Source organism: Pezoporus wallicus, unplaced genomic scaffold, assembly GCF_028554395.1.
Source record: "Pezoporus wallicus isolate ANWC-B61680 ecotype Strahan unplaced genomic scaffold, APGP_CSIRO_Pwel_v1 contig_3817, whole genome shotgun sequence".
NCBI lineage: Eukaryota > Metazoa > Chordata > Aves > Psittaciformes > Psittacidae > Pezoporus > Pezoporus wallicus.
In genome coordinates, this window is record NW_026635157.1 from 2,753,698 (window position 1) to 2,778,129 (window position 24,432).

The 24,432-nt window shown below is 37.9% G+C and overlaps 1 protein-coding gene across 1 annotated transcript in view; it reads right to left on the reverse strand.

Annotated features, from left to right (window-relative positions):
* The window catches only part of NOX3 (NADPH oxidase 3), a 38,201-nt gene extending 13,779 nt beyond the window's left edge, over nucleotides 1-24,422 (reverse strand). The window contains 9 exon segments of the mRNA XM_057406349.1: nucleotides 3,038-3,291; nucleotides 4,425-4,517; nucleotides 7,586-7,715; nucleotides 9,266-9,447; nucleotides 12,717-12,862; nucleotides 21,374-21,458; nucleotides 23,249-23,359; nucleotides 23,559-23,654; nucleotides 24,314-24,422. Coding sequence (XP_057262332.1) covers nucleotides 3,038-3,291; nucleotides 4,425-4,517; nucleotides 7,586-7,715; nucleotides 9,266-9,447; nucleotides 12,717-12,862; nucleotides 21,374-21,458; nucleotides 23,249-23,359; nucleotides 23,559-23,654; nucleotides 24,314-24,358 — 1,142 coding nt within the window. The 5' untranslated portion in view covers nucleotides 24,359-24,422.
* Nucleotides 24,423-24,432: the final 10 nt, after the last annotated feature.

Consider the following 24,432-nt stretch of genomic DNA (forward strand, 5'->3'; position numbering starts at 1 on the left):
CAATATTTTAAAAATACATTTTTGGAAATAAAACTGTATTTAGTATCTGACATAAAGGCAAAATATAAGTAAAATGCTTGTTTATGTTGCTACCTCCTATAATTAAGGTTGCTGATGCTGAGGCATTCATTTTGATCAGTATTAGAAATGAAAAAGTTTATTAAATAATCAGATTCATTCCTCTAGCAGCATGAATGTGAATATATGCAGTACTTTGGAGATCTCTGTCTAGCCTGTCTTTAAACAATGTAAGTGCTCTGGAAGATGGTTTCACTAACACCCAGTCCTTAGGAAAAATTATTTTTTTCCTTCTTTCAGATTTTGTATTGTTTTGTGCACTTTATTGCATTAATCATCTTTAAAGTTCAGCTTAAATACGCAAGAAGAATGAAATGCTCTAACAGGAAAAGACGGAGGGATCGCCGAGTAATTGGTACACACAAATATGGAGAAACAATGTATCTGAAACCCTATCATTGCTTTCTTAATGTGTACCAAAGTCTTAGCAAGTATCTTCCCCTTCATTTGTACTTGTCACTTTTATTTCAAGATTCCAGATGCTCTGCATGTGCTGTATCAAATGAAACAGCTACTCAGGGTTGACTTCTGGAAAACTGGCATCTGATATAAACAAAATAATATTTTTTAAAAAATTGTATTGTTATTTGTATTATTGCCCAGTTCTATACTTTTTAAACACTTTTAACACTGTAAAATATGATTAATTTAGGGTATATGTGTGAAGTGCCTGTGTGAAACTGAGCTTTCTATGAAGTTCAGTGTGGGTTTGGAAGCAATTCTCATTATTGTTAGTAGACTGAGAAAAAATTCATTGCGAAGGAATTTGAAGAGGTTATTTAAACTGTTTCTCTGATACAAGACAGATCAATGACTTCTGAATCATTCCTTACAGACATTTGTCTCATCAGTCTGCTCCTAACTCCTTAGGTGACAGAGAACTTGTTATTGGTTTGAACACATTGCTCAGCTGTAGATAGAGAGCTTAGCCAAATACAATGGCTCAGAGAAATAGGAGAAAACAGAGAAAGATAAACTGAGCTGTACAACCCATTCAGTTGATCTAGAGGGGGTGGAGAAAGGTAAGAAGATAGGAAGCAGAATGAAAACAAATGCTACATTTGTGCTTGCCAAGGGAGGAGTAGAAAATAGGGCTATAGATTGGTTCTAACTATGCATTGGATTGTTCATATTCTTTGTGTCCATCTACACAATTTGATTATAAAGAAGCTTTATACTTTTGGGGAAGGCAGGTATTAGTTTTGGAAAAGTAACAATAACGGACTCTTGTACTATTTTTAGAATTTAAACATTTGCTCATCATCATGATTGTGTAGTACCCCTGACTGTAAGAGAAGTTAGATTTTTGGACAATGTGCTAAAACAGCAATTAAGTGAGCCAAAAATCCCAAAGATGCATAATACAGAACTTGATTATTTTTACAGCAATAGTCTTTTTTATGGTCTTATCTCCCAAATTGGCCATAAATCACAGCTAACTGTCTTTACTACCTATATATATGTATGTACCTTTTATTTTAGTCTTCTTTTATTACTTACAATATAAAGGTTTTATTTTTAGAACCTTACCTTATCTTTCAGTTTCTAAAGATCTTCTATCCTCTGCTCAGTTTCTGCTGTTATTTTTAATATAGTCACCAATTTGTTGCTTAGATATTGAAACCTTTGGAAAAGACTTGCTTTTTTTTTTCTGCTTTTTTTGCTAGCTTAACTACTGAAATATTCTTTTTAATATATTGCAGGAAAGCAACTGAATGATGGCATTAGGCACCTTAAAAAGATTAAAAAGAAGAGTCTTTATATACGACACCACTGTTAATTTCAGCTCTGCATTGTTGCCAGCAGCATTTGATAACAGTTTTTCTCATTCTGTACACTGGTTGTCAATCACCTTGGACCATTTTTGCTCCAGTTGTGGTGAAATGGTATACTTCTCATTCCAGTTGCCTTTAACAAAGGTGTGTCTTTCAGTTGTAATTTTTATTAACTGATACAATGCAAGAACTGGAACAGACTGTCTTCTCTGCCCTTACCTTCTAGTATGCCTCTGTAGCTCAGTTCTATCTAGAAGCTTTTGGGGGGAATGTTCTCTAACATCCAAGTCCCATTAAATTATATAAATCTAGTTAAACAAGTGCCTTTTGCCATTCAGTTTTACTTGAACTGCTTCATCAAAAGCAATTTTCCAGGGGGAAAATAGGCCTTTCGGTCCCAGGCTCTACACACTCCCCCAGAATTGAAATGATCCTGTGCCAGACCTTTCTTTGCTGAAAATCGCCACTATGCCTGCAAGGAGCTACATGGTTTGAATCCATTATGTATAAAGCCAGATGCTTAGCTGGTGTAGGTCAGGGTGGCTCCATTAACTTCAGAGGAGCCCTCCTGACTTGCAACAACAAAGCATCAACATTTTGCTTGGATTAAGTTGTCAGAGATACAGAATTTGAACACCAGTAACCAGTGGAGCAGAGTTTGAAAATTAGAGACAGAGCTGAGGGACGCTGTTGGAAATAAATAAGGTTCAAGCATAAGTTTCTGGGGCCATATGTCTAAGTAATGAAAAATGTCTAAGTAAGTGAAAGGGAAAAGCTGGAATTTTGGATAGCAGGGGATGGGTGCCATGAGAGCATAAACATAGAGGCACAAAAGTAGCAGACAGATTCCAGTGTTGTTCTAATTCAGCTCTTAATCTGTCAAAATGGATTACTTTAGGTGTAGATACAGAGGTTAGAGATGTAAATGATAGTGACAGACATATAGATATGGATATGGACTTTAAATCTTGGATTAGTCATCATGTCTTCTTGGTAGCTGTGGCCAAAGTTCATGACTGTGTTTTTCTGCATTCTTTTTAGCATAATGGCATATTTTGTATCCAGAACTACTATCTAATACTCTAACATAAAGAACACATACACAATTCATGAAATTTAAAATATTAACATTTATTTTAAAATGCAGAATTAACATTTTTAAATGTATTTTCTGTAAATCAAACCTTGGTAACATCCACAATTCCTTGAAAGCTTTTTCCTGTGCTCCGAAGGCCTTGAAGAGGGCTGCAGTCCAATCCCCAATGACCTGTATGTGAACACTGAAGAAGTCCTCCTCAGGAGCTGAGGTGAGGATGAAAGGGTGCCACTCCAGCCATGAGACAGATGGGCACTGTAGAAAGATATATTGACCAGGTCCCATTTTAAAGCCACATTTCTCCATGTGGAGCTCAAGGACTCCAGAGGAATACGTCACCACCTAAACAGTAATAAAACAACCTGTTTTATTTTCCTTCAGAAGAATAGCTGTTTGTTTTCATTAAGTTACAGGTGACTTTGCAATCACTTCTACTTGAGTTCAACAACAAGTTAATGCAAATTGGTATGCACAGTAATTATTAAGTGTCTTGTAGTTTATATCCTAAACTGCACATTGCAGTGCTGGTATTGCCCAGTAGCTTGAGAACACGTACAACATGTATCGTGGGGCAGCTTGCTTTGTGAGTGTAAGAGGCAGAGGAAATGCTGTAACAATTTAAGAGTTTGTGATCTTTCTATTTTAGTTGAGCCTCTTCCTTAATAGACTGGAATAATTTCCCACTTTTACTGTTGCGTAACAGTATTAACATGAATGGGATTATTGTTGGTTCAACAAGAAGAATAGCCCTATGAGCTCAATTCTAACATACTATTATTAAGAGATAATCGCATTTAAGCAGCCAGTTTTGTATGTCATATATACTAAGATTCACAGACCCTCTGTGAAATCAGCAGCAAGATTTATCATCTAACATGCTTTTCCCCTCACAAAAAAAAAAAACACAGTTTCTGATCTTTGTCTTGATACATGTGGACTCAGCTACTTCAATAGCACCATTCCCCATCCATTTTGCTGTGACTTATGTAGGCCCTTAGCACACAGAGATATTTACAACTGGGATAAATTGTTACATTGGTATTAATGAAGCTTAGATTATTTATTCTGATAATATAACCCTTAATCTTCTCAGAAGCCTCCAGATTTGAAAGTAAAAACCATGTCTTACTGAAGGCAAGGGCATCTCTCACATTTACTGGTGTGGGACATGGTTTCAGTTCATTAAAAAGAGGGAACCTCTGTGCAGATGTTTGTGTTATGATGGTGTAAAGCCTGGCACTTCATTAATCAAGTCTGGATCTGTATGGGATATTCTTATGGACTTGCTGTTGGAATAAACGCAAAATCTGATATTGATACTTGGCTGAAACCACGGTAGTGATGGAAGAGCTGCTGAAGTTAGGAGTGAAAAGTGAGGTCATAAAATGGACAAGTTACCTGTAAAAAAAAGAAATTCATTGACATAGTTTTTTTTTTGTTTTTTTTTGCACAGACATGCAACGTATGTTACGCACCTTAGTAATGATCACCTCCTGTTGATATCTCCAAAACCGAACAATTCTTTCACAGATGTACAACACCACAGGACTTAAAACCCACTTCCAAGCCTGTAGACAGTTGTATATTAAAAAAGAACATTTATTTGAATGTCTACAACAATGCTTTGCATCATTGGCTTAAATCAGCGGGTAGCATAAAATTAATTTGATTTTTCTTCTGTGATTTCTGATTTGCTTTTCTCAAGGGAGTATTTCTGTTGCTACTGTAGCAGTTCTGGCTTTCTTGTGGAACAAACATATGGGACTCCTTCACAGATGCACTCTAAAAGCAGTGCTAATATCCATCTGTATTCTGGCCAAGAAGAGTCCTTTTAAATCTTTTCCTGCTAAAAGGCAAAAGGATTAATGAATTTAGGTGTTCCATATAGATATCATTGGACCTGAAGACATAGGGCTGCACACATTTATACAAAATTACCCATAGCCTTATTATTTTTTTCCTCTTCAAAGTCTAAAGTATTTCATAAGGGTCAGCTGTTATTGTCAGCTGCAAGTTTTCTGATACTGTATGAGTAAGCATTAAGTCCCAAATATTCAATTAGAGGAATGGGATACATTTCCATTTAATCCATGACTTGTCTCTGTATCAATAAATGTGGGGTTTTTTATCTAGGATACTAAGCTGGTCATACTTTAAGTATTGCAGGTAATTGTTGGGCTTCTACTTGCTAATCTCATGTACTGATCACTATAACAGAGATACTTGGCTATTCAAGTATACTAACTAACAATTTCACTGACTTGTACTGATAGCTAATTGGCTGTTATTGAATCTTCATGATTTTTTTTTTCTAGAAGAGATACTGTTTTATTTCCATTTTTTTTTTTTTAATTACACAGCTCATTCTAGAAAACTGAAGACTCCACAATTGTGTGGCTTTTAAAACCTCCAAAGAGTAACTTTACTTGCTGAAACATTGACTTTGCTCCACAAGCTGGGTAACAGGGGTTATAAAGTATCTTTTATGAGAAGCAAGCCATAAAATTATGTGGCTTCCTTAGAAAGTGCTAAGAGGATGGAGTGGCAATTTCCCAAGGTTAAGTCTTGAAAATTAAATAAAAATATGCATGATTTAATAATGGGAAGCAACCAGCATAAGCCAGAAGATTGTTGGTTAAAGCAGAAGCTCATCACATCCGTTGTCCTTAAATACTACAGGTGTCTCTGCACAGTGGGTAATCTCACGTCTTGAATATATTTGCATATATCAAGCCACAATAATGATGAGACCTGTTTTTCCTCCTTTCCATTTGTGCTACTTGTAAATAAAAGCATGTGACAGGAATGTTAAGGTTGGAGGCTACCCTCTGTGAGCTCAGCTGATGTTTCAAATGTGCCATTGCTACAGCGCAGCAGAGCATTCAGTCCAAAATATCTTTTGGCTGTCTTGGGGCAACAGGGCTACCACCAGGAAGGGTGGGCTGCTAGGAAACAGCTCCTGGCTGACTAATGGGGGCATCAGTATTCTTGCCCAAGTGGTTTTTCCTCCTGTAATGAGAATGAACTGAGATGGACAGTGATGGCTCAGGAGAGGCTGCGAGGATAAAAGTCTGGGCACTCTGCATGCAACAGAAATGCTTCATTGTCCTCAAGCAGGATCCAGATCAGGCTGAAATACGAAGCAGCGGATCATATGTGACATGACTGAGAGAGGGTCTCTGCCGTGGTAGCCTCCCTTGGGAAGCGTGGCCAGCAGGGTGTGCCCTGCAGTGTCACCTCGTGCAACTCCAGCAAGGCTGTCCCTTCCCTTCTCAGTCCCATCGGCACCTGCCCCTGCTTGTGCCGCACAAGCTTTTTAGCCTCTGAATGAATTTGTGCTATCTGCAGGGTCTAGCAAGTATCACGCCATAGTGCATTACCCATCCAGCAAAGCACTGTTGCACTGTTCTTACAGATGATCTATATGCCATATGGTATTATCACAATTCATTTAAAATAATGTGACTTTGCAAATATGGCTGTGGGTATTCAGGAAAGCCTGGCAAAATAGGTTTAACATAGGGAAGTGGAAGTTCTCTCCAGTTGGCTTTATGATAACGAATATCAAGACATGCTGTTGGAAGCAAAATTGTGTCTGTATTCATGGTGCGTAGCCATGTATTGATTTTTATGGTGACATTGTAGCAGAAATTTTTAGAGAGGCATTCATTTTCTCATTAATATGCAGGTTGGATAGTGGCTAACAATAGTTTAGTTTCAGAAAAATCTGCGTCAGCCATTAAAAGAGCTACAAGACACTGAATGCTAATTTTTCTCCTTTACTTCAGGATTTCCTTTGGTATGTTTTTTTTCTTTTGGAAGAAACAACAAAAACTTGCATATGAGCAAGCTAAATCTTGAGCTGTAAATGTTAAATGATTGTGTTTGGATGCGAGACATCTGACATACTGTACAAGTCTGTACTTAATTACCCCCTGTGGATTTGCAATCTTGTTGCAGGAAAGTCACCCTTCCGTGGGACATTTTTCCTGCCTTTTCCTTTCATTGTTTCAATTTCTCTCCTTTTTACCTAACTTAAGACATCAAGGCTGGATGGTATGAAGAATGTGCCCTAAAACAAGGACATAATTTTAACTCTGACTTATTCTCCCATGGTGTTTAGACTATCCATATTAAAGTACAGTTAGTTAGAATAATAATACTAATTTGAATTCCTAGCTTTACTGTTCCATTGTATTTTCTGCATCTCTACCCTCATAAGGTTTTCACGTGGAGCCTATGTTTGTGCAGCGAGCACATCAAGGATATTGTTGATACTAAATAATTAAAAATAAATGTACAGAAGAGTTTTAAATAGAGTGTAATTCTGAAATCCATACCCTTCATGAAATCCATACAAAGAGAATGTTGCTTACAAAAAGGATCTTCCAGAAATAAAAATTGTTCTTAATGACACCAAAATTTTATTCATCACTCTTCATCTGTACCTGTCTATACTGATTATAAAAGAGGTCAGGATCACTATTTTAATGCACAGGGAGAGGCCATGGAACAGAAATGTGCAGCTACTCTCTAAACAGTCACTAGCATACACTTCAGCTCCCTGCTCCCTAAGACATTTAGCCTTCCAAGGAAGGACACTGAGTTACAATCAGAAGGCAAACAGCACTCTTACCACAGGTTTGTTGCCAGAAAACTGAGGCAAAAGGCACTGAGTGGCATTTTCCCATTCCCAGTAGTGATCTCTACAGTAAGTGACGTTGTGGAGCAGCAAACTCTGAGGCGTCTGACCTTGAACAAGCTGACTTAAAACAAAAATGTCCATCAGTGATATGCTTCTTTGCAAGGTTTCTGTGCATCTGTGCATTTTGAATTACTAGTTAAATTCAGATTTGGAGATAACTGAAAGTTCAAGAACTGGCCATTTCAACCCTGCTCTGTTCTCTTGTCCAAATTACCTTTCCTTTAGCTTTGCCATGACTTTTTTTGACCAAATGCAAGAAGTGCATTATAGTATCGGTATACACCAATGCAGCTGAAGTGTGTAGAGTCCTTGCATAGAGAATGTACATTTTGCTGTTTGTGGCAAAAATCAGAATGATTTCCAAGTTCTTTAGAACACACACTTTGACTTCCTCTCTATATGAGCATCTTGCATTGTTAGAAAAAAAATAAAACTTAATAGTGACAGACCTTCTCTTTCCTTTGCTGCTTTCTAAATGCATTTTTAAAAGCTGCAAATAAAGTTGGAGTACTGTAATTAGATGTACACTCTCTAAACATATTAAATACTAGCTTTTTTACTTCTGAGAATGATATGAATTCTCCCAAACATATAAATCCTGACTGTTCAGTTTAAATAGGTTTCAGCTGGTGTTGATTATGGATAGAGAAGAAAGATTTTTATGGGGAAATGGTGTTTGTTTCATACTCTTCTCTGAATTTTCCATTTTTCCATACATACTTTGTCTCTAAAACACTAGCCAGTCTTGCCCATGAGTCTAACAAGAGACGAGGAGATAAGAAGTACTGCCTTCTTTTACATGGCAGTGTTATCATGTGCCACCAGTTCAGGCAGAAGGACAGAAAAGAAGGTAGACTTGAGTGAGTTTTGTTCAGTCACATGGGAAGAGAACAAAACCTTGTGTTTTGACTTCTTTTCAGAAATCAGGTAGTGGTAAGGATGTGCTGGGGCAGCAGGGAGCTGCTCTGTTGCAGTGCACTCCCAGTCTGGAGCAAGCAATGTGCTCATTGAATGCTGTTGACAGAGCGGTTAAAGAAGTGTACCCTTTTCAGGGAATTCTCTTGCTGAGGAGTGTCGATCAGCTGGCTGGGCAGAGGGTGCTTGTAAAGCTGGAGGCTTACAGGGTTCATTACAGTTGTTTGAAACTGGATTCTGAAGGATTTGCTGGAGAGAGGGGAAGGGGCCATTTTAATCGGGCCAGGATACAGTTTACCGCATTTGTTTGCAGCTGTGCCTCTGAAACTCGGGAGTAATTAATTGAGCCAATTTCAGGGACACTCAATGCCAAACTGAATGTGGCAGCTCTCAAATTGCAAGGAAAGAGGTGAGAAAAGTAACACACCACAAACCATTGTGTCGCCTGTTCCCTGCTCCACGGAGATGTCATGTACCTCCAGAACACAGGCGCAGGCACACGGTACTAGAAAGTTCCTCTGTGTCAGAGAATAGTGGTCTTTAGGCACTTTAGTGGTGGGCAATATCAATCTGCAATCTGACTCCAAGCAAAGATCCCAGCAGTTTGTTAATAGGAAAGCACAGGATTAGAGATTTGAATCGTGTTTTATCTCATACTGTGTACATATACACCATGTAGTTTATTCAGACACTTACCCCATACCATGGATTATTAAACCAATGAAGAAAGCTACCAAGAGGTGATGGGTATACCAGAACACCTCATAGCATGACCTTCTGATGAGCTCAGTAGATGAAGTCATGATCAGAATTAAAGCCACAATTATCACAACTCCAGTTATTCCAGCGATGGTAGCTAGTACCTCTGCTCTTGTGTTCTAGAATAAGAATACATTATTAGTATTAGTAGTTATTCTTTTTATAATCATTCTTTTTATTACTACTTCTGTTACTGTTACTATTGCTACTGCTGCTGCTATTACATATGAAGCCAAAATCTAAGATATATTTTCAGTAAAAGAAGAAAACCAGAACAAGACCTGGAGGTAAACCTCAATTTTACCACAGAAAAGCATGGAAAAACATCCCTTTGCTCTATTTCCACTCAGGCTTATCACAGACACGTGTAAATGTTTACATCACTTATTTATTTCAGGAATTGTAAGAAGGAGATCAGACAGTCTCATTAGTAAAATCATATAATCGTAGAATGGTTTGGGTTAGAAATGACCTTAAGATCATCAAGTTCCAACCCTCCTGCCATGGGCAGGGTTGCCTCACTCTAGACCATGTCACCCAAATCTCTGTCCATCCTGGCCTTAGAACACTGTTGGGGATGGGGCATTTACCACTTCTTTGGGCAAACTCTTCCAGTGCCATAGTACTTTTATTTAGTTTACTTATGTGAAAGTATCTCAGTAAAAAAGGGAAATTATTAGAGAAGTGAGATTAGTCCTAGAGATTAAATAAGTAAAACAGCACTAGAAACCAGCTTATTCATGTTAAGGTGATAAAACGAGGTGCTAAGACACCTGGAACCATAAAAGTGTGCAGCTCTTTTGTGATTAATTTACTTCAAAGTTTGTGGTTTTTTTTAGCAGCCCTGAAATGGTGTATTAAAATAGCATGCTCTCATTTACCTAAGAGAATCCCTCATTTACTTGTTTCTTACATTTATCTGGAGATACAATGGATAATAATTGGGTTTATTTTTTAAAAGACATATTTAAATTCACATTTCTATGTTTGTCAGTGATGAAACGTCACTATGCTGGGCTAGAACATGTTCCTTCTTGTTCATGACTCACAGGAATCATCACAGGTTTGTTACATCTGTCTAAACCCACCAAAATAAACTGAAGTGAGAATGAAGATGTATTTTGAATACAACAGTCAGATGCTGATCTCAGTTATAATGTGCAAATCATGAAGAACAGCAGTAAAAATCTCACATACAAGGCGAGACTCAAGCTAAATATGCCAGCAAAATGTAAATGAAGTCATTTGGCCTGTGAAGCATATATATCAGTTTTCTTGGTGCTGATGCTCAAGAATGAAGGAACTCAGCATGCCTTCTGGATCCTGAGTTGGTTCTACAGCTTAATATACTAGGAGTAAAAAAAACCCTATATTGTACTTGTAAAGTGCTCTGATTTGATATGGAAATCCTAGAGGTGATAAAATACCACAATGCCATTTTTCCAGTCACTTTTTACAGTAAAATCATTCTTTCAAATGTTCACACTTGGCAGCACACAGTACATTTTCAATTTGGTGCCTGTGAAGAGTGTGTTCAGATCCTATTACCTATTAGCAGCATCGATCTAGGTAATATTTTGAACATTTACACTACAGTGGCTAGTTTGAATGTTGAGATGAAACAAGAAAAAATGTCAGACACTTAGTACATTGCTGCTGCAGGGGTAGGATGAAGCTGAAATGGAAGCCTGAATTGTTGCTTTCAGAACTTTCTTCTCCAAAGGTAGAAACAATCTTTTATTTGCTTTCCTTCATAATTTATTAATTCTGAATGTAGCTACTGAGGCACAAGTGGCTGATAAAAGAAATACAAATGTTGGAGGTTGGGGTAAAATCTAGACTGTAAATCAGAAGGCAATTGCGGGGCATATTAGTGTGAAAAATCTAGGAAAGTATCTCAAAAAATGCTAGCCTAATTCCTCAAGGGTATTTAAGATGTTACTGCTAATTAGAGGCGTACCTCACAATTGTATCACCTAAGTGAAGGCTTAGTGAAGAAAAAAATGCATACTGAAAAATAGAAGGTTCATGTTTATAGAGCTTTTTTTCGGTTCCTGGGGAATCTCTCGTGCAGTGAGAGTGGGCACTCTGTTCTGAAAGACTGTGCAGCTGCATCCTTGGCTCACTGTCCTGTTCTGTTAAACCTGACTACTTCGTCAACACTAACATGAAGACTTTTGTGTTCATATTGCTGAGACCATTTATTTGCTTGATTTTTTCAAACTTGAGAATTATTTACTTTTTTATTTTGAAAGATGCAAAAATCACCCTATCTAAACTGGAAAGGAAGTGAGAAAAAGCAGAGCAACATGCTTTGGATCTGAAAAGTACTGTCAAATCCTGCTAGTGGTTGTGCAGCCCTTGTCTCACTTTGTTTCCTGTTTCAATGAAGCACACTACTGATCAAAAGAGCCTCACACCATGGTGTTCAAGCAATCTTTATTGCGTGCTGACTATGTGGAAATTTTCTGAAGAGCAGAACCAATACATGCGAAAGTCTCACCAGGGCATTTCAACCCTCTAATATGTAACAGTATATTACATTATACACAAGCAAACATAAAAATGTGATGTACAGAGTAATGGAAAAAGGAAAAAAGCTGATGAGCTTTTGCATGTTTTACATGCACACCTTGCAGAAAGGGGCCGGGTTCTTTTATGAGTATTATAAGGGTTAGCTTATAATGCTGTCGTGAGACACCAAGGAGGTGGACAGGAGGCACAGTCACTTTTTTTCCACAAAGTAAACAGAACCATTTATTTGCAGGGCTGAGTCCTGCACAGTCCTGCTTAGCTCAGAAGAGTACACAGTTTCCCCATGCACTGCTTCCTATACACAGAAAGCCTCAGGGTGTTTTCACATGTGCTCTTCCTGGACCACCATGCTCAACATGTAACAAGGCAGAATCAACCCCCAGGTTGGGAAAATACTGCATAACCTTGGGAGAGGCAAATAGCAACTGTGAAAGAAATATTATTAAGTGCTATTTCTGTTTTGTTTGGGGTTTGGTTTATTTATCTTTTTTTTTTTCTAGAAAGAAGTTGTGTTTGTTCCATGTATTAATAGTTTAGGTTTTGTTGTTTGGTTTGTTTTTTTTTTTTATTTTAATTCTTTGCAGGTTTATTTCGTTGTCTACAATTCACAACACTCCTTATCCTTCCCCCACCAGCTGTCTCCTGACAAACTAATTAAAATACTGTAGACATTTCTTTGAGCTTAGTAACCTGAAAATTGCAGCTCTCAGTAAGTGTTTTCAGCTGAAATTGAGGTTAACCTTTGGCAGCACCTTCTCACTCTGGTTAAAAGGCTTTGAAATACAGTTTTACCGACAATAGAATCCACAGAGGAAACTTTTTAGATGAGGAAAACCAGAAAGTGACAGCTTACTGTTTCATAGGTCCTGATGGGGTTCAAATAGCTTTCATTTGGACCCTTGCCAAGGCCAGAGAGTTTATTCTGTAACTCCCCAGCTTCCGTAGATTGGCTGGTATGATACCGCTCAATGTTGATCAAGTGGGCAACAATATGGATGGCTTCATGATAGAAAGAGTGGTGGGAAATTACAGACACACTTGTATGTGTCCACAGTGCCAGAAGTAACTTCATTAAGCACATTACAAACTATTTGAAAACCTTGGGCATACACTGAGGACTTTGCAAGGGTTAAAGTGACAAGAAAAGGAAAATTTTATGAAATACATGTCTAATGTGAAGCAGCTGCTTCACATTGGAGAGGAGACAAACAGCTCTGAGGTCACCTCCATGACTACAGTCAAATGCCCGCACAGTCTTTGGTGTCATCAAAGGAGAACCTCTTGAGAGATGAGATAAAGGTGTTTGCCTCTAATTTTAAATTGTTCAAAATGAGCTAAACTGATTAAAATCCCCCTTTTCCCCTGTTAGTGTATTAGGATGTGCAATGGTCTAATATTGCTACGCAGGTCGCTAATTTATCTCTTTTAGGCATAGACCAGTTTGCAGCTTGCACTGGGGATATTTAAGAGATGCGTCCAATATCTGTCCCCTATTAACAAGTAGCTATAGCATTACTTTACACAGGTGGAGCCTGGGAAAACCACCAGAGCTATGGCTTAAATGGAGAAGTCTGAATCACAATGTTAGATCTGACTTACTCTGAGCTTCATATATCTCTTCTACTTCTGGTCTGCTCCCAAAGGTATATGAAATGGTCAGTTTAGAAAAATACCTTAGAGTGAAGTGAGAAACCCTGTAATTTTTTTCCTCAGGGGAAAGGCAATAATTTCAAAAGAAGAAAAGAAAAAGAATTCTGTTTTATAATTGGCTAACAGGTAAAGTCATAATCATGCAGAGTTTCAGTTTTCAGGATGAGAGATTCTCAAATCCATTACAGTAAAGTTGTAATTAATGCAAAATATTAAACGCCAAAGGATGAAAAAAATTACAATGAAAAACAATTATATGTTTACAGTAGAGCTATTAGGATATGCTATCTCTAGTTTTTATAATTAGCTTCCCGTTATCTCTCCTTCAGCTTTTATCTGTTCCTGTTCCTCACCATTTAAAAAACCTTTCTGAAAGGCAGTATTTGTCGTAAACCAAATGCAATCTTTTTCCCTGACCAACATTCTCGCAAAATAAGGTTATTTTTCTTCTCTTTTATGTTATCTTTTTCTTTTTCTTTTTTCCTTTTTTATTTCTACTTTTTTCCTTTTTTCTTATTTCTCCTTTTCTTTATCCTTTTCCTTTTTCTTTTCTCCTTTTCTCTCTTCTTTCTCTTATTCCTTCTTTCTTCTTTCCTTTTTCTTCCTCTTTTTGTTTCTCTTTTTTTTTAATTGTAACTGTTTGCATAAAACTAATGTCTTACTGTGTAATCACAGATGAAAACACAGGATTAAATGCATCAATACTTTGGTATTGTTAAGTCTTTTAGGTACATATCCGCGCAGAGAGCTCCCTCACCCTGGTGCTGGAGTCAAGCTCCTCTGCAGCACCTATGGAGAGCTGTGGGCATGGGAATATGAGTTGAGGTAGGCTGCTGGCCATGTACATGCTTAAAGCAGGCATTGCAAAAAGGTAGAAGACTGCTCTCTTCCCCAACAGTAGGTTAGTCCATGTGTCCAGGCTGAAGCGAGGTCATTTTCACTCTCTTCTCCTGAGGTGATCTTTCTAGATCAGTAGATGTGCTGGGGTTGGCTGACTTTCAGGTTGCATTTCATTCAAAATATGATGTCACCTTGGGGACTCCTCCTGCCACTCCCTAACACCTGCTTCACCTCATTGCCCCATGCTGAGGTACTCACTAAGAGATGAAAGGCCTGTTTGAAAATCCTTGTTACATTGAATTCGAAGTCGGGCTTTAAACTGAATCACATGTCCTAGTCACCAGGCTGACTATTTATTCGCTTGTGAGCTGTCTCCTAATGACACCCTTAATAAAAATAATCAAACATTTACTGATACAAGCATCCCAAGGGAATGCCCTGAGCACCCAAACTGCAAAACCAAGCTCCCATTTTTTCTGAATCTTTGGCCCAATGAATAATACATTATTTATACAAGCTGGAATAGCTTCAGCAGAATGGAGACTGAATCCAAATGGGTATGAACTGCACAGAGATAAAATGAGCCTGGAAATTAGAAGACAGATTCAAGCCATCAAAGGAATGAGACTCTAAAATAACCTTTCAATAAACGGGATAATGGGATCAAGCAATCTAAGCAGCTTTCAGCTGAAGGTTGGTCATTTTATGAAATAGCATATATGACGTGACTGAGCTTTAGAGGGTATTGAACTCAGTGACCTGGCATGTCGTTGTTATGGATTAGGTGCTGCATGTGAAACAACCCAGCCAGCGTCAGGCAGAAAATGCTCCTGCAAATCTGTATGTGAGAGGGTGCTCCCAGCACCTCTGCAGTGCTGGGATGCTGGAAGGAAGGTTACACTAGACCACAGGCAGCAAGTGAAATGTGTGGATTCAGGCTGTCAAAACCTAAAAGCCTGAGAGTTTCTGAGCTGCAGGGTTTAGGTGGCATCTGTGTGGGGGCTGTGGCAATCTGTTTCCCAGCGTACAACTGATGTATAAGCAGTATATAAACACTGTTTATGTATTTAAGTGTAACAGCACTTTTAAGTGCTGAGTGAGAAGGGGGGAAACTGTTCAAACAAGTGACTCCTTTCAGAACAGATGTTTTGGCCTGGTAAGGGTGCTATCAGATCCAGCTGGAAGAGAACCAAGTCATTGCTTGACAAGGACCTGATTTCTCTGACATCTCAAAGTGAACTCGGAGGACAGGAGTGTGGGGTAACAGACCACAGTCTGTGGTAGGTTATGGAGTTACATGCTGCATGTAGTGTGGTACTGGACTATGGGAAAGGGGAGAGAAATCTTTAAAAGGATGGGAAGCCCTGACAGTGGTTCTCTGAGTGAATCTACTGAGCAGTTATATCTTGGCATTTGCTGGTGATTACTGGTGCTTGGGCCTCTTGTGCTCTACACCTGCAGGATGCTCGTTGTAACTCTGGTATGATGTAATAGTCACCATAGCCTTGGGACCATGTAAGTTTCACACAGTTATAATCCAGTGTTGTTTTACCAAGGGTTCTCCGCAGCATGTAAACTGCAGGTTTTTGACTGTCCTTGCTCATTTAGAATAGTAACTGACTACAAACAGAGGTTTGAATCTGTTCATAGCATAACACACTTTCTCTCTTTCACCTACAAAACATATAGATTTTTTAAAAAGCAGTGCTGCAGATTGTGAAGTCTGCACGAGATTACGACATTTCCGTTGTTTAGGAGGTTATGAAATCCCACACTTTACTCAAAGTGCAGGGTTGTACATGATTTGTACAAATTCTAGTTATGTCAGCAGCAATAGGAAACCTGGTGCTATCTGGTGTATGCCAGGTGCTGAGGGTGAAATGAGGTGGTAGTTTCTTTCAGACAGACAGAGGTCTACATTTCCTATCAGAATATTTATTTCTAGTCTTGAACAGAAAAAAATGGGTTGAATGGATGTAGCTTCCCAAGGTCTTGAGCCAAAGATTTAATGGAGTAGTCATACTGCAATTTTTCCCTGAAAGAAATGATCCACTTTCTGCAACTTTACCTAGTCAGATTTTTCTGCAGGTTTTTAAAGGACACCATTTTGTCTATCTGCATATATGTTCTGCTTTCCTGTAAGTGTTATGTCAATGGAAATATCATCATACCCACTTCTCTGAGATTTACCGCACCTTCCCTTCTGGGTGATATTCCCTCCAGGTTTCAGCTAATGGGTAGAGGATATTGAAAGCATAGAAGACTTCCAGAACGAACAGGAGAGTTTTGGTTGTTTTTTTTTTCTACAAGCTTTTCTGTGGAAGTTGTTAATGTACAGAGTCTAATGGTACACTGAAAATGTTAACATTCAAGCTAATGATATACTGAATATGTTGGTTTACCTGAGTGTCCCATCATCTTAAATATTGCCTAGAGTGTTATTAGATTAATGCCTCTGATGGGTTTTGTGTGCTGCTAGGAAAAAATGAATGCAATCTAAAAGTGAATTATAGCTGGATGGTAAGAGTAAGGCAAAGATCTAATTCCCTTTTCAGTGTGGTTCATTTAATGTACAATAGTTGTGGCAGACTAAAAAGTCTTGCACTGGATACATTACCATTAGCTAAAATATTTTACATTTACATCCCTAAAGTGCATTTTCTGAAGGTCTTTGCATCTGCAGTGTATAGAATTTACTAAGCAATTCCAAAATTAATATGCAAATTTCTGAAATCTGAGCTTAGAACAATTGTGAGTTTTTTCCCTGCACCATTTAGGGAAGTTAACCATGAGAGCAAAGTTTAAGGTATTATATCTTAGGATTTTCATTTCAATTTTTTTCTCATTCTGCATAACCAAATATAAAGTACAGAATAAATTATGTAATCTTTTAAACAAACATTTTTTTTACATGAAGACTGAAGACTTTTCATTGTTGTTTTTAGCATCATCTAGAAAGTCTGGAGCACCTAACATACATTAATTTGTATTTGACCCCAAGATGTTACATCTAATCCATCTCTGAGACCAAATAAAAGGTTTTATTGGGAGGAGGGAGAAAGGAAAAGGGTTGCTATTAGAGCAGTGTGTTTACTGTACATATTCTTAAATACAAAGACATGTAATTAAATTATCTTGAAAGTCTGGTCAATTTAGCTAGTCTTATTCAGCCAATTGTGCCTTCAGTGAAGCATGCACAACTCTGATTGAACTAAACAGAAATTGCATGTGTTTATCTGAGAACAAGATTTCACTCTTTTTCTGCATGCCTGTACAGGATAATAATCAAACTGGAGCTTGCTGCAGGCAGTTAAATGTTTTGGTTAACAAACCCATCACGATAAAATCAAAGAGTCAAATGCTGGGTTTTCTGCCCACAGTGAAGAGAATAGCTTTGCAAGCAGCTAACCTAGGCATGGGGAATTCTGCGCCTGACCAAGCCTGGATTTTTTAGCCACACACTGCCTTGTGCCTTTTCTAGTTACACAGGAACCTTCATTCCGTTTCATAATGTCTTTGTGGACTAAAAGGTGCAGGTTCTGTAAAAATTACAATAGTGACCATACACATACTTGCATTGGATTATTTTTTTTTAGAATGGTCATAAACATCAAAGAAGAATTCAATGGCTTGGACCATTTTTTATCCTAGCGGGAAGCTTGTAATCTTTAATTTAATGTAGTTTCTTTTGTAGTCCTTGCACTAAGTCTGGATTTAAGCAGCATGTCTAAAAAAAATGCAGTTTAATGGAAACTGGATTTCCTGTCATTTCTGGAAGTACAACACTGAGATATCAGCTAAACCTCTTGAAGATGAGCATCTCCTTCCCTGAAAACTTCATCACTTCTACAAAAGTGTGACTCGGGTCACCAAAGCTTTTTACACAGCTACCACTACCAAAACATGGTTGTGAATGGAAAGGTTTTCTGGTATTTTTAGCTATAGATTTTTCAGTGCTTGTACAAAGCCAAACGTACCTGGCATTGCTGTATTTCAGTCTGTGTTTTTCATGTTTCTAAAGAAAATTGCAGTGCTGCAATTTTTAAGGAGCAGCAACCACCATCTCAAACAACCTAACTACAAAGAGCCTTACTGTCCTTCCCCTCCTTTCCCTTAATTGTTTAAGCTTTATTCATATCATAGTTCAAAAAGTGTTTGAGCAATATATCTATATAGCCTTTCTGCAAACATCAAAACAAGAAGCAGTTTGTTCTTCAAAATATGCACTGTATGTCAAAGTAAAATAAAACTCTCCCAACACTTCCCACATCAGAAAACATATGAATGTACTTTCTTAAGAGGCTAAAAACAATACATTAAGAGGAAGGACTTGTATGAAATGTTATTTACTATCACTTGTATGTATCTTTAGGCTCCAGACAACTGTGTCTCGACTGAAAAGTCTCTTTTGCATTAGAAAGCATAGAATGATTTGCACTGATCAAACTGAGAGTGCATGAAACTATGATTTTATTCTAGCAGAGTTACGGGTCTATAAGGAAGATTTATTAGTGGGTGAATAACTCCCAGACAGCTCTTATCAGAGACAGGCATGCAGAACGCAGGGAGCCAAACTAAGCAGAATTCCCTTTACTGAATTTTCAATGATGCCCTTGATTATAGATAGCATTGTTTACTCTCTCTCTTTCCTCCAACTTCGCTCTTCCACTAGTCTCTAATTATATCCCTTTATGACCTGACCAATTAAAGCCTGCTCTTGAATTTGTATTAGAGCTGATGAAAAATAGAAGTTATAGATGTAGTTCTTCCAAGGCCATGTGCACCTTGGCTGAGCTGGCTGCCTCTTAGAAGCCAGACAATACTAACGTTGTACTGACTATTTTTAGCACGCTATTAAATAAGTATGCTGGAATAACACCACCTGGCATGCTGAGATGAATACATGTTACTTTAATAATAAAGGCGTCTACAATTTCATATTGTGAGGCTAAGATTACTGATCTGATCTTCAAATTGTTTTAACTTCTTGCCACCACATTTAGGCTATTGATCATACAGGGAAGAACATTAATTTGACTAAAAGTTACTAAATTGCAATAGACTGATAGAAGTTGACTATGTTTTTGTGTAACAAAGGCAATATAGGTAGTACTTGGATAAATAATGTGTCAGTTGAAAGGAAAGTGGCATGTTTACACATCATTTTAACACTTAAATTTTATTAAAAAGGACTCGGTATACTGACGGATACCTCTTTATTCTGAAATGTATCTCTCACCATATGTACTGTATTTATTTTTTTTTTTTTAATTAATTTGAAATTTAATTTCAGGCAACTGGCCATTCTTCCCCAAGTCTGACTATGCAGTAATGCAGTGTTTTCCCAAATATGATAATTGTTTCTCGCCTGTCTGCTAGGGAAGCATAAGTTCATAAGTCATCATGCTTTGCTCATTAGACCTCCTTGTATTTTATTTTCTTCCTCAAATATGTCGTCGACTATTTGTTGATTTTATATTCTGGAAAAAACACCTAACCCAAATAACAACCCAACGATGAACCCTCATTTTTTCCCTAGAGAGTGACAGAATTAAATAATGGTGCTTTCTGTCATTTCATATCATCTCCTGTGCCTTTTTCCTTGGGATTACTGAAGCCATAAAGTAATCACTTTTCTGATAGACTTGCACTTCCCAGAATATCCACCTTAATGCACTAGCAAACATTTTTATATGAATGTAAACCCAAAAAACATTAAAGGTTTGACTGCGCAGATTTGCTTTCTTTTTGGAGCATGACAAATTATACACCAAGTAGAAGTTGGTTAATTTACATTCCTGGGTTGATTTGTTAATTAAAGAAGCAATGTTGCATTCTGTAAGAATCTGCTTTATGCTGAAACTTAACTCTGATAAATGAATGGCCATAACAGATAAGTAAATCATCATAATGCCCTATAAGATGCATTTTCTCATCCCTAATCTCCTTTGAATTCTTCAGCACTCCATACAAAGGATAAATTTCAGCTATTGATTCCTGATGGCAATCCTGACTTCATATTCTTGTCTCACTACGTGGGAACATTAGAAGCCTATACACACAAAGGCAGCTCCCCCATGTAGACTGAAAAAATGTTGGGTCCAGGATCCACTCTAACAGCCTGGGGGTAGAACTGTTACCCTGCAGTGTCTTATGCTTGCAAATAAACCTGTGCCTCCTTCACATTTTCTAAGAAAACTATATGCCTCAGATACCTCTCCATCTCTATGTGCTTATGTACTTCCTTATGTTGCCTTTTGTTCTTCCTTCTCTGCATATCCCTTTTCCCCATACTATCTCCTGTTCGCCTCATGTTCTCTTAATTCCTACAAGCTTCAGCCTTCTTCAGGTCCTTTAATCACTTGGAGAACAGGAAGATGCCATGTCTTCTTCCCAGCGAGGCTCAACCTATAACTCAGTAAGTCACTAGCACCAGCAGAACAGGTAACTTTTGATTTCAAGATCCATTTTTTCCCTCAAGGGTGCCATTAGTTCCCTGTACCCATCCCCTATTTAAAAAAAAAAAATAAAAATTTAGAAACCTAAGGTTTTGAGGCAGCTGCCTGTCAAAAATTCAGATTAAATTTATTACTTGGTTGAAAAGTTGTTGAAGAAGAGGTAGTGGTGCACAGATGAGTGGTTTTACTCATAAGCACAATTTCCTTAGGAAATCAGACTGTAATGCCATGTCATCTCCCCAACATCTACCCTCAGGAGTTTAATGAAACTCATTTACACTAAATGTTAAGAGAATATAAGCTGCTCATGTTGACTGAACGGCAGCTAGTACTGCCATTGGGTTGGGAGGTTATTGACTTAACAGTCAAATTTTTCTCAAGCAAAAAGGTTACAAATAGTTAATCAGATGGGACTCCTACACCTATTTAAAGCTGCAGTCACCAAATGATTGCACTAAAATAGCATGCCTGAGAGCTGATAGGGATTACAGACAGCATTATGCAGAATCACTGTGAAATTCAAAACAGTTCAAAGGCAAAGGAAAAAAGAGGAAACGCTTACTTGCGTTTATAGCTATTCCATAGGCAACCATCTTGTGAAATGTGATGTTTTTGTCAAGCTATCTCCTCAGTGCTCCTCCACAGCACTTGGTGAAAAAGCAGAACTTCTTTTATATCATTCCTATTACTCTTTACAACTCACATTTTGGAAAGAAGAGAGGAGCTCAGTACTTTTAAAAATGGAATATTGAAGGCTTTCAGTGGAAGTTTTGGGTTAGCCTTAACTTTCGGGTTCAGGTGACTATTTTCAGCATAGTGACACTCCAAAGTTTCTTAAGCTGTTAAGCTCATGTAGGGGCTCAATAACAATCTTGACAAAACTCTGCTGCATTTAACTGTGATTTGCGAGTGGTTTATCTGGGCTGGTGGTTAACTCATTTGCTGGTGTAAGGATACCATCATGGGCTACCACTGCTCTGCAAGCTCAGGTTTAGCTGCATAAACACAGCTGAACTGTTGGCAAAGCCAGCTTGCAATGTAAACATTTTCACTGCTTTCATGAAATGCATACCCCAGGAGGGTGAGGCTGTCTAGACCTCAGGTGTCTTCTGTGTTCCTGAGCTGTCTTCCCGTTATTAGAAGTGCTCATGGTGGTGTGTTCATGGCCAGCTGGCTGTCTCTGCAGAGAGCTGGCCTGTGGCTGGGGCAGGCTGAAGTGAGACAAAATGAACATGCTCTGCTGGAACGTAGACAGCTCTCATGGACCTAATTCAGTCTCTGAATGGTGCTGTGGGTGCCTGGATTGATCTCTTGACCTGGCACAGTGCCATGACAAAGATCCTGGCGTGTATCTGCATTGTTTCCTAACTAATAAATCTTTCAAGTATCTGGAGCACTGCTGTGTGCAATGCCAAAACTGCAGCACCTCATTGGAGAGTTGCTCACTGGATGCAGCCCTGTGCTGACCATGCTGGAGCCAGTCAAGTTGCTGTGTACCATGCTCCTTGAAGCAGAATATTGTCCAGAGATCAAAACATTGATTTTCTATGAGAAGAGTTCCAGTTTGCTGAGTTCTTACTCAGCATGTAACTGGGCATGCATATATTTAATGCTAATTCACAAACTGATTTAGAAGTCCAATGAGACTTTGCTTTCTTAAATGCTCAGCTCCTGGTCTCAGACAATGATAAAACGGTGCTGATTCCCAGCCTACAGACTGCTTGAAATGTAATTCTAACTCTGAAGGAAAAAAAAGGAAAAAAAAAAAAAAAAAAAAGGAAAAGGGTAGAACTGAACTGAGAACCAACTTACAACAAAATAATGTTACCATTTATAAATTCCTGTTGTTCTTGAAGTCATGAAGTGATCAGTGCTTTTTCTTTACCCAAATGTGTGGTATTGGAATTGCCCTGACTGTAGTAATCCACTGCAAGTGAATTCACTGCATCTGAACAGATGACCACTCCATTACAAAAACGTGTGTAAAAAAAGTAAGACCTGAATGGTGGCCATTCAGGCAAAAGGGTTTAAATATGTTCCTTATTATCCTTATGCCCTCACTTTTATCTGTCTGTACATTTTCCCTCTGCAGTTTTTACTATGTAGCTACACAGGATATACATGATGGATGCATATTTCCTCCGTTTGGCCAAGTTGCATTATTACATTCCCTTTTTTTGTAGGTCCTCACTTTTCTCTTCATGACTCCATGATATGCAGTGGCTGCCAAAATCAGTGTTGCATTTACAGCACTGTGTTAAACAAGCCATTCTTTTCTCTTCAGTCATGAATTTAAGTGGTAATAACTAAGGAATAGTGTATAGACTTCTCTATCAAAAATTAAAATTCCTTGGAAAATGTTTGATATGGATAATACTGCTGAACTATGGAAATAAAAAAGGGAGAATAATGTGGCTGTGTAAGAAATGATACTTACAATGCTTGCTCCTCTTAAGAATGAAATAAGGTTTCTACTGATGGGTAACAGGATTAGCATGCAGTTAAAATTAAGGCACGTTGCAGAAGCTCTTGCCCAAGCCAGGGTTGACTGTAGATATAACAGTATAAGGAAATTAAATTACAAGCTTGGTATAGGAAGCGAAAAATAAAGAGAATGCCATATTAACATAATACTCTTGTAGGAGAATATTACTGTTGAAGTATCAAAAATATAGTTATGAAGGATGTCAATAAAATCAGGCTATGCATACATACTTCTTGTGGAGCCCTTTAATAATCAAACTTACTCCCAGCATAATCCGTGTGTAAATGTAAGCATCTTTGTCTTCATACCAGTGGAAGGTATCAATAAACAAATAGAAATTCAGTCCCAGCCACACCAGCTACAAAGCAGACAGGCTACAGATTAGTGACACTTACAGTATTTTTTAATGCATATAAAGTGGTTATGGCTATAGTTTTTAAAGTATCTGAGAGATACTTCAAAATCAGCATGCAGTGCAGTTCTTGATCACAGACGATTGAAATCATGAATGCCTGCTGGAATGAGGCTATCTTTCAGCAAATGCACAATTACAATCCTATTCCCATATCCCCAGTAGAGGAGATAGGTGGTGTTTACTGTGTGATGCTAAACTTGATTTTAAACACAGGTCTTAGCCTGGTCTCTAAGAAGGCTATAAAAGCTAAAATTAAAGAATTCCAGAAATGGAGGGAGTTAGAAGCTGAGGAAATTCCTTTCCTGTCCCCCATACTTAGATCATCAAAACTTCTGGAAAATAATTTCAATTACAATTGCAAACCCTTGTTCCCTTTATCTGAGGTCTAAAGTACATGAACTTAAAAATAATTAAAAAAAAATATAAGAAAGACTTTAAATTGTTTTTAAGACAAGTTATAAAAAGGCTGATGAATATTTTATAGCAAGTTTTACATTAAGCTTGGGAGTATTACTGTAAGCAAACCATAAAATGTCTTTTAAACAAGCTTAAAATATTTATATGTATCCAATTAGATATATTTTAATGCTAAAAATACTCACTAATAACAGCACCAAGAGTTTTTCATTCAAAATCCAGTATCCCATCCTGAGTGCCTCTCCCTATGTTAGCAGCAGCTGACTTCTGCCTTCCAGTATAACCTGAGTTCTCAGGCTTTTCT